Source organism: Oncorhynchus tshawytscha, linkage group LG20 (genome assembly GCF_018296145.1).
Source record: "Oncorhynchus tshawytscha isolate Ot180627B linkage group LG20, Otsh_v2.0, whole genome shotgun sequence".
NCBI lineage: Eukaryota > Metazoa > Chordata > Actinopteri > Salmoniformes > Salmonidae > Oncorhynchus > Oncorhynchus tshawytscha.
The window spans coordinates 30,429,012-30,440,346 of NC_056448.1; the positions used below are offsets into that span (position 1 = coordinate 30,429,012).

The 11,335-nt window shown below is 44.9% G+C and overlaps 1 protein-coding gene across 2 annotated transcripts in view; it reads right to left on the reverse strand.

Annotated features, from left to right (window-relative positions):
- Positions 1-1,217: 1,217 nt before the first annotated feature.
- The window catches only part of LOC112219923 (electrogenic sodium bicarbonate cotransporter 4-like), a 48,332-nt gene continuing 38,214 nt past the window's right edge, over positions 1,218-11,335 (reverse strand). The window contains exons 20-27 of one of the 2 annotated variants that reach the window (XM_042302484.1): positions 9,885-10,046; positions 9,488-9,666; positions 4,300-4,372; positions 4,142-4,210; positions 3,879-4,052; positions 3,522-3,695; positions 3,373-3,385; positions 2,191-2,268 (exon numbers count right to left, since the gene is read on the reverse strand). In XM_042302484.1, coding sequence (XP_042158418.1) covers positions 3,377-3,385; positions 3,522-3,695; positions 3,879-4,052; positions 4,142-4,210; positions 4,300-4,372; positions 9,488-9,666; positions 9,885-10,046 — 840 coding nt within the window. In that variant the 3' untranslated portion in view covers positions 2,191-2,268; positions 3,373-3,376. Of the gene's footprint in view, positions 2,269-3,372; positions 3,386-3,521; positions 3,696-3,878; positions 4,053-4,141; positions 4,211-4,299; positions 4,373-9,487; positions 9,667-9,884; positions 10,047-11,335 lie in introns of both variants that reach the window. The other variant, XM_042302483.1, reaches the window with a different exon arrangement.

An 11,335-nucleotide genomic window follows, 5' to 3' on the forward strand; every position in this document is an offset into this window, starting at 1 on the left:
AGGCAATCAGTCTTGTGAGCACAAACAAACATAGTTTCACACTTCTCAACCATACTCCCTGAACAGCAATGCAGACAAGAATGTGTTAACTGACACGAGCAAGAGCACACATTACTACAAAGGGGAAAACAGACACACATGCACGAACACGTGCGTGCACACAGACACACACACAGAGCGGGAGAAGAACGTTATGGGGTAGTTAGAAAGATTTGGAGGAGGATGTGAGTTTGAATGGTGACAAAAAGTAAACGGATTGGGTTGGGGGGTGAGGTGAAGGGCGAGGTGAGGTGAGGTGAAACGGGGTGAGGTGAGGAGAAGGGGGTGAGGTGAAGGGCGAGGTGAGGTGAGGTGAAACGGGGTGAGGTGAGGAGAAGGGGGTGAGGTGAAGGGCAAGGTGAGGTGAGGTGAAACGGGGTGAGGTGAGGTGAAGGGGGTGAGGTGAAGGGCGAGGTGAGGTGAGGTGAAGGGCGAGGTGAGGTGAGGTGAAACGGGGTGAGGTGAGGTGAAACGGGGTGAGGTGAGGTGAAACGGGGTGAGGTGAGGTGAAGGGGGGTGAGGTGAGGTGAAACGGGGTGAGGTGAGGTGAAACGGGGTCCAGAATTAATTTGTCTTGAGAGAGCAGTGACTGACAAAACCAGCTGGGACTGACAAGGGAGAGGATGACTGTCCCATTGTAGATTAGAGAAGTCTTATGATTCCAAAATATAAATATGTAAATGATCAGGTCTGAATAGTGTCTCCAATGAACTCCTGACAACCATCACCCCTCAGATGTCAGACTAACATTGTATTATAATATTGTATTACTGCCTACCGAGTGGCACAGTGGTCTAAGGCACTGCATTGCAGTGCTTGAGGCGTCACTACAGACCCAGGTTTGATTCCAGGCTGTGTGACAACCAACTGTGAACAGGAGTCCTATACAGCAGTGCACAATTGGCCCAGCATCGTCCGGGTTAGGGGAGGGTTTGGCCGGGGGGGGGGTTATTTGGCTCATCGCGCTCTAGCGACTCCTTGTGGCGGGCCGGGCGCCTGCAGGCTGACCTCGGTTGTCAGTTGAACGGTGTTTCCTCCGACACACTGGTGCAGCTGGCTTCCGGGTTAAACGGGCGGGTGTTTAGAAGCGCGGTTTGGCGGGTCATGTTTCGGAGAACGCATGACTCGACCTTCGCCTCTACCAAGCCCGTTGGGGAGTTGCAGCGATGAGACAAGATCGTAATTGGATATCACGAAATTGAGGAGAAAAAGGGGGTGAAATACATTTTTTTTTCAATAATAATAATATTGTATTACTATAACATTACAACTCTTCCTTCGCCAACTGTGCCTTCAGAGGAGTCTTTACATTAGTACAACAGAGGTTGCTGCCACAAACCACACAGCACACGGTGAATAAATAACACTTGGAAGACATCATCAAAACAAACAAACACACAAAAACTACTTCTGCCTTGCTTTCAGATGCATCGGCTGTGGTATTTGAACAACTGTCAGTCTGCCCTCACAAACACATCTACAGTAGGGCCAAAGTATAGCAGAGAAAAACATTACACACACAACATCCAGTGGTTTGAGTAGGTGCTGGAGCTCAGAGAATATTTTGAACGAAGAGAAGACTCAGTCCACACACTACGATTTATGCTCCAACAGCTTCGGACAGTAGACTTAAGGTTCAGAATGGCATGTGATCCATGTGTCTGGGTATGTCTACCAGACACTACAGTGATTTATACAATGTTTAAGAGTAGAGGTGTTGCATAACATACTTATAATACAATAACTACTATCCAACTGAATCTAATGTATGTTAAATATCACATCAAATCTAAAGTTTATGGAATATTTGTATATATTTATATGAAATTCAATGTGTATAAAGTGTTTAAGTGACAACAGTGCTAAAGAATGCTAATAGTGAATGGAACTTTGCTAAATGGTTCCTAGCATGTGTCAGAAATTGTACAGAAGTGAAAGGGAAAGGGGGATACCTAGTCAGTTGTACAACTGAATGCCTTCAAGTGAAATGTATCAGCATAGTGTGTGTGTGTGTGTGTGTGTGTGTGTGTGTGTGTGTGTGTGTGTGTGTGTGTGTGTGTGTCAGTAGTCGTAGTTGTAGTTGTGGTCCTGCTGGCCATGTACTCCTCAGTCGGTGTGTGTGATGGCAGGTTGTATCAGGTCACTGTAGGGGACGTGCAGTTTGAGCACACAGTACCTGCGGTCCAGCTCAATGTTATCAGGATTCACACTAGAGTAAACGTTCTTCTCCTGTACACACAGACACGTACACAAGCAAACACACGCACATATGCATACACACACATACACACACGCACATGCGCACACACACACAGAGATAGGAGGGGTTGAATGGCAGAGTGAAGAATCAGGTGAGGTAGGAGAGAAGGAAGACAAAAATAATAAAACCATCAGTGTCTCACAACATCATAACATAAATCTAGCTGCTCCATCTGTCGCACAACAATGACATCATAGTAATACAAACAACAGTTCTCACTCCTTTGGTCAATCTCAAAAGAGAGGTTTACTCCCAGTCAGAGACGGGGGGCTGGGTAGGTGGGGTTACAGAGGGGTCAGGGTCTTTAGGCAGGTCTATGGTGTCCATGAGTATCTTCACTGGAGGAGGGAGGGGAGTCTTGGGCTGAGTGACAGAGGGGGAAACCAATCAGCGTGCAGGAGGAACCATCAGGGGAGTGGCTCAACAGAGGCGTGAGGGATGATGTCCCAAATATACGCGGACATGAACGCACACGCTCACACAATCTGCATGCTTAAATCGAAGCAAAACGTCCCAATCATCAAATCAAAGTTGATTCATTATATGCACAGGATACAGCATAAACAGTAAATGGTGCAATTAAATGCTTAAATACTACACAGAGAGGATTGAACCATGCAGGTGAAAGTTGGAAGGAGAAAGACATCAAGACAGACAGACGTCCAGACAGACAGACGTCCAGACAGACATCAAGACAGACAGACGTCCAGACAGACAGACGTCCAGACAGACAGACGTCCAGACAGACAGACGTTCCAGACAGACAGACGTCCAGACAGACAGACAGACAGACAGACAGACAGACAGACAGACAGACAGACAGACAGACAGACAGACAGACAGACAGACAGACAGACAGACAGACAGACAGACAGACGCCCAGACAGACAGACGTCCAGACAGACAGACGTCCAGACAGACAGACAGACAGACAGACGCCCAGACAGACAGACAGACAGACAGACAGACAGACAGACAGACAGACAGACGTCGAGACAGACAGACAGACGTCCAGACAGACAGACAGACGTAGATAGACTATGAGACAGACAGTAGTAAGTGTTATACAGTGCCTTTTCAGCAACACTGTGGGACAGAGAAAGGAGAAACATATTAGTCAGAGATAACACACTCAACACAACAGATGGAGCCAGTCCTACACACCACAACACACTGTCAGCCTGATACTGTGTGTGTGTTTCTGCTAGTCCTTGTCTCTTACCTCCTCGTCGCTCTCCGTCTCTGCTGCGGCTTTGGTCTTTTTGTTGTCTTTCTTTTTCTTCCCCCCTTTCTCCTTCTTCTTGTCTTTCTCCGGCAGGATGTCGTCCAGCCAGGCCAGGTCATGTTGAGAGAACATCAGGTCCATCATCTTACGCACCACCATCAGACCCAGGATCTACAAACAGAGGTTATTCCCATCAATCGACACACATACACACACACACACACACACACACACACACACACACACACACACACACACACACACACACACACACACACACACACACACACACACACACACACACACACACACACACACACACACACACACACACACACACACACACACACACACCATGACAGGGAATATGATGGCAGCAACAGTAGACTTGAGGATCCAGAGGACAGCCAGACAGATGATCTGGACCAGGGTGAACAGGTGAACCCTCCTCAGAGGAACATGACGCAGGAAGGAGAAGTCTGGCTGGTGCTTGGCTGGCATCAGGTACAGCTTTATACGTTCCCAGAACTAGGAAGGAAAGAGGAGGAGGGTGAGTAAGCACATATACAAACACACACACACACACACACACACACACACACACACGTGAAATGTACCTGTATTCCAGCAAGTGAGGCCACTCCCATGTAAAGGAAGACACCGTAGAGAACAGGCATGGGGATGTACTGGGGGAATACAATATACCGGTTAACACAATCCTCCACAACACCACCCACTGCATGTGACGGTTAGGCCCATTCTCTCACTGACTCACCTGCAGGACAGGAGCCAGGAAGATGGAGACTCCATTTAGGACAAACACCAGAATACCCGTCAACCTCTGTTCCCTGTACCACACAGACACACACACATTTAGATTTGACATTTTAGTAATTTAGCAGATGCTTTTATCCAGAATGACTTACAGTTAGTCCATTCATCTTAAGATACACTATATATACAAAGTATGTGGATACCCCTTCAAATTAGTGGATTCAGCTATTTCAGCCACACCTGTTGCTGACAGGTACAGTGCCTTGCGAAAGTATTCGGCCCCCTTGAACTTTGCGACCTTTTGCCACATTTCAGGCTTCAAACATAAAGATATAAAACTGTATTTTTTTGTGAAGAATCAACAACAAGTGGGACACAATCATGAAGTGGAACGACATTTATTGGATATTTCAAACTTTTTTAACAAATCAAAAACTGAAAAATTGGGCGTGCAAAATTATTCAGCCCCTTTACTTTCAGTGTAGCAAACTCTCTCCAGAAGTTCAGTGAGGATCTCTGAATGATCCAATGTTGACCTAAATGACTAATGATGAAAAATACAATCCACCTGTGTGTAATCAAGTCTCCGTATAAATGCACCTGCACTGTGATAGTCTCAGAGGTCCGTTAAAAGCGCAGAGAGCATCATGAAGAACAAGGAACACACCAGGCAGGTCCGAGATACTGTTGTGAAGAAGTTTAAAGCCGGATTTGGATACAAAAAGATTTCCCAAGCTTTAAACATCCCAAGGAGCACTGTGCAAGCGATAATATTGAAATGGAAGGAGTATCAGACCACTGCAAATCTACCAAGACCTGGCCGTCCCTCTAAACTTTCAGCTCATACAAGGAGAAGACTGATCAGAGATGCAGCCAAGAGGCCCATGATCACTCTGGATGAACTGCAGAGATCTACAGCTGAGGTGGGAGACTCTGTCCATAGGACAACAATCAGTCGTATATTGCACAAATCTGGCCTTTATGGAAGAGTGGCAAGAAGAAAGCCATTTCTTAAAGATATCCATAAAAGGTGTCGTTTAAAGTTTGCCACAAGCCACCTGGGAGACACACCAAACATGTGGAAGAAGGTGCTCTGGTCAGATGAAACCAAAATTGAACTTTTTGGCAACAATACGAAACGTTATGTTTGGCGTAAAAGCAACACAGCTCATCACCCTGAACACACCATCCCCACTGTCAAACATGGTGGTGGCAGCATCATGGTTTTGGCCTGCTTTTCTTCAGCAGGGACAGGGAAGATGGTTAAAATTGATGGGAAGATGGATGGAGCCAAATACAGGACCATTCTGGAAGAAAACCTGATGGAGTCTGCAAAAGACCTGAGACTGGGACGGAGATTTGTCTTCCAACAAGACAATGATCCAAAACATAAAGCAAAATCTACAATGGAATGGTTCAAAAATAAACATATCCAGGTATTAGAATGGCCAAGTCAAAGTCCAGACCAGAATCCAATCGATAATCTGTGGAAAGAACTGAAAACTGCTGTTCACAAATGCTCTCCATCCAACCTCACTGAGCTCGAGCTGTTTTGCAAGGAGGAATGGGAAAAAATTTCAGTCTCTCGATGTGCAAAACGGATAGAGACATACCCCAAGCGACTTACAGCTGTAATCGCAGCAAAAGGTGGCGCTACAAAGTATTAACTTAAGGGGGCTGAATAATTTTGCACGCCCAATTTTTCAGTTTTTGATTTGTTAAAAAAGTTTGAAATATCCAATAAATGTCGTTCCACTTCATGATTGTGTCCCACTTGTTGTTGATTCTTCACAAACAAATACAGTTTTATATCTTTATGTTTGAAGCCTGAAATGTGGAAAAAGGTCACAAAGTTCAAGGGGGCCGAATACTTTCGCAAGGCACTGTATATACAATTGAGCATACAGCCATGCAATCTCCATAGACAAACATTGGCAGTTTTAACCACTCCTATATAAATGGTAGATTATCAGACACGCAACAAGAAGGTCTGATTTCATTATTACTGAAACAGCAATTTCAGTTTAACCACCTGAAAGGACGGAACAAATAGTACAACAAATATTGTGGTTAAATTCAAATATACTAATTGATTAAAAATGTTTAAAAAAGGTATAATTTTAGTGAATGATATCATAAATAGGACTGGTGGAGTTATGTCACACATGCAGCTAACACAGACATATGGAAATGTCTGGTCGACCCAAAATTACAACCAATTAATTGCAGCATTACCACAAAAATGGAAGAGGCAAGTAGAAGGGGAAAAAAGTAAGGAACTTGTATGTCGGCCCTGTATTAAAGAACATAAATGGTTAAAGAAAAGTGTGATAAATAAAAACATATACCAATTTCATTTAAGGACCAAAACGTTGCAAAATAGTTGGGAAGAGATTTTCGATGTGCCCATTCCATGGCACATGGTTATTGAATTGATACGCAAAACAACGCCGGATTCAAAACTTCACATTTTTCAATATAAATTACTATACAAAATTCTTGCAACTAATAGAATGTTATATATATGGGGGATACAATGTTCCCAGCTCTGCAGATTCTGCTGTGAGGAGGCAGAGTCATTAGATCATTTATTTTGGTATTGTCCATATGTAGCTCATTTTTGGTCACAGGTCAAGGAATGGCTGAAGAATTGCAACATTTGCCTGGAACTAACACTAAAGATAGCAATACTGGGGGATTTGAAAAGCCATAGTCAATCAATCAATAATATAATTATTATTTTAGCAAAAATGATTATTTTTAATTTACAATCTGTAGAAGCTATGAGCATAGGAAGGTTCAACTCTTTTGTGAAGCATCACAGCAGAGTAGAAAAATATATGGCAAGTAGAAATCTGAAATGGATGATGTTGAGAGACAGATGGGAGGGGTTGAGTGGAGCTGAAGGGTGTGACTAATAACAAGATAACCAATGTAAAGCATACGGGATCTGTAAAATATATATAGGTTTGGAACTTTTGTGAAATAGCATAGTTACAAATAGAAATCAAACTGGATGGACATCAGAAATAGAGTAAGGACTAAGAACAAACAAGAGAGAACTATTGTAAAGTAGACTGTGTCTGTAGAATGTGCATAAGATGTATGGATTGAAGGTAGAAGCAGAAGTGTTTATTAGTTTACTTCAATTGGGGGATCGGTGGAAGGGTTTGCGGGGAATAATAATAAAGGTATATTCTTTAAAAAAGTATGTATGTCGATATAGGTATGTGTATGTATATATGTATATATATATATATATATATATATATGCATGCGTGTATGGATATATATATTTACCCCAAAAATTTGGGGGATTTGAAATGATGCAGACAATTATATTGGAAGCAACATTCTTTCCGCAATATTAAGATGATCCACCCTAAAAAAAAAACTTAAAAAATATTGGCAGTTGAATGGCCCATCCTGAAGAGCTCAGTGACTTTCTACGTGGCACCGTCATAGGATGCTACTATTTCAGCAAGTCAGTTCGTCAAATTTCTTCCCTGCTAGAGCTGCCCCGGTCAACTGTAAGGGCTGTTATTTTGAAGTGGAAATGCCTAGGAGCAACAACGCCTCAACTGCGAAGTGGTAGGCCACACAAGGTCACAGAACGGGATCACCGAGTGCTGAAACATGTAGCGCGTAAAACTCATCTGTCCTCGGTTGAAACACTCAGTACCGAGTTCCAAACTGCCTCTGGAAGCAACATCAACAAAATAACTGTTCATCAGAAGCTTCATGAAATGGGTTTCCATGGACGAGTAGCCGCACACAAGTCAATGATCACCATGCGCAATACCAAGCGTTGGCTGGAGTGGTTTAAAGCTCGCCACCATTGGACTCTGGAGCAGTGGAAACTATGTGTCACTATCCATTGGGGGAGGTGGCGTTCTCCTGGCATTTGCCAATCCCAGATTTGTCCGTCAGACTGCCAGATGGTGAAGCGTGATTCATCACTCCAGAGAACGCACTACTCCAGAATTCAATGTTGGCAGGCTTCACACCACTCCAGGCGACGCTTGGCATTGTGAAAGGATGTTTAGTTTTCCTCCATTTATGCTCCGCTGCCCGCAGCCCTCTTCTGTAAGCTCAGAGCATGATGGGAGGGCCAAGCCGGCCGAGAGGAAAGAGGACAATGCGAGTCATAGGATGCTGTAAGGGTCAAAGCGGCAGAATCAGGAGACAGGAGGGAGAAGGATTTAGCAGAAAGGACAGATAATAGGATAGAAGAGAAGAGAGTAGTGTGAGAGAGAAAGCAAAGATTGCGATGGCGCATGACCATCTGGGCAGTGGTGGGAAAAGTATCCAATTGTGATACTTGAGTAAAAGTAAAGTAAAAATAAATATCGTTGCTAAAATATACCAAGTATCAAAAGTAAAAGTATAAATCATTCCAAATTCCTTTTTTATTAAGCAAACCAGATTACATAATTTTATTGTTTATTAAATGTATGAATAGTCAGGGTCACACCCCAACACTAAAACATATTTTACAAATGAAGCATGTGTTTAGTGAGTCTGCCAGATCAGATGCAGTAGGGATGACCAGGGATTTACTCTTGGACAATTTTCCTGTCCTGCTAAGCATTCAAAATGTAACGAGTACTTTTGGGGAAATGGGAAAATGTATGGAGTAAAAAGTACATTATTTTCTTTAAGAATGTAGTGGAGTAAAAGTTGTAAAAAATAAATAAATAATAAAGTAAAGTACAGATTCCCCCCAAAACGACTTAACTAGTACTTTAAAGTATTTTTACTTAAGTACTTTACACCACTGCAGACCAGCAATATTCTGTTTAATTAGGAGTCTACCTCATCTGCATCTGGGTAGAGTCTGAGTGGCTAGGGTTGGAGGAGAGGGAGACAGAAAAGGAAACAAAGTAGTGATCAGAGACCTGGAGGGGGGTGGCAGTGAGATTAGTAGGCAAACAGCCTGACTTGTGAGTGGGAAAGGACTGGGAAAGAGTGAGGTAAAAAGAGGTAAGGAATGGGAAAGAAAGAGTTGGAAGGTTGAAGTCGCCAAGTACAAAGCACGGTGAGCCATCGTCAGGAAATTAGCTTATCAAGGTGTCAGGCTCATTGAGGAACTCTCTAAGGGCACCTGGTGAGCAATACATGACAACAATGTTAAGCTCCCCCACACACACTCACTCACACCCCTAACCCCTCCCCCAACCTCTCCTTACCTGACACCCAGGAACTGGGGCTGCTCTCCTGGGGCACTGGACTCACTCTCCATCTTCAGAGAGTCGATGTGGGCGATGGAGATGACAGTGGCAGCCACGTACCAGGGCAGGCCCAGGAAGGAACACACTGCCATCAGAATACCCACCCAGAACAGGTCCAGATGGTACCCACAACCTTTCTGTTGGAGGGGGAGAGAAAAGGTGGGGTGAGGTAACGTTCAAGAGTTTTTATCTGCAGTTTGTTTTCTGTTTTGCTGTTGTGTTTATGGGTATAGAATGGTTGTTGAATGGTTCCGTTTAGATTGACATTATGTTAATATTTCTTTTAGAAGACTCATAACAAGTAAGTAAGTATGTTTCTGTGTTCTGTTGTGTTATAATTTCGGTCGTACTGTACCTTGAGTTTGTTCTCTTTGCGGTTGACGATGACAGCGCTGATCTGTTGGTCCATGAAGATGAGGATGGTGACCAGGAGAGCAGGAACGGCGCTGGCCACGTACACCCACCACGGGTTCTTACCAAACGGCATCACCAACCAGCCACGGTCTGGACGCGTCGGCTACACAACACGCATGCATGCACACACACACACACACACACACACACACACACACACACACACACACACACACACACACACACACACACACACACACACACACACACACACACAGTGGTCCACATATTTATTTAACCTTTATTCACCCTGCAAGCTCATTACTAAAGTCAGGACCCTGGGACTGAACAATGCCTATGCAACTGTGTCCTGGACTTCCTGATGGGCCACCCCCAACACATCCACCACACTGACCATCCACACGGGGGTCCCTCAGGGGTGTGTGCTTAGTCCGCTCCTGTACTCCCTGTTCACCCTCGATGCCACGTCCTGACCTTAGTTCCTTTTTTATGTCTCTATTTTGGTTTGGTCAGGGCGTGAGTTGGGGTGGGCATTCTATGTTTTTCATTCCGTCAGTCCGGAGCTGCCCGAGCCGCCCGTCAGTCCGGAGCTGCCGGAGCCACCCGTCTGTCCGGAGCTGCCAGAGCCGCCCGTCAGTCTGGCGCCGCCAGAGCCTCACTCCTGTTTGGGGCCCGCGGTAAGGGTCCCCAGTTCGGAGTCGGCGGCGAGGGTCGCCACTCCAGAGGCGCCACCTAAGTGGGCCAAGACTAAGGTGGAGTGGGATCTACATCCCGCACCAGAGCCGCCACCGCGGTGAAATGTCCACACAGACCCTTCCCTATGGGTTCAGGTTTTACGGCTGGAGTCCGCACCTTTGGGGGTACTGTCACGTCCTGACCTTAGTTCCTTTTTTATGTCTCCGTTTTGGTTTGGTCAGGGCGTGAGTTGGGGTGGGCATTCTATGTTTTGTTCTGTGTGTTGTATTTCTATGTGTTTGGCCTGGTATGGTTCCCAATCAGAGGCAGCTGTCAATCGTTGTCTCTGATTGAGAACCATACTTAGGTAGCCTGTTCCCACCTGTGTTTGTGGGTAGTTGTTTTCTGTTTTTGTATTCTGTACCAGACAGAACTGTTTCGTTTTCGTTCATTCTCTTTTGTTGTTTTTTCATTCAGTGTTCAATTCATAAATAAAGATGAACATGTACCACGCTGCACCTTGGTCCTCACCTTCTTCACCCCACGACAGCCGTTACACTCGACTATGTGGCTGCGCATGACTTCAGCACCGTTTGTTGACACGACGGTGGTAGAACTGATCACTGACAACAATGAGGCAGCCTATAGGGACAACAACCTCTCCCTCAATGTCAGCATGACAAAGGAGCTGATCGTGGACTACAGGAAACGGAGGGCCGAGCACGCCCCCATCCAGATCGATGGGGCTGTAGTAGA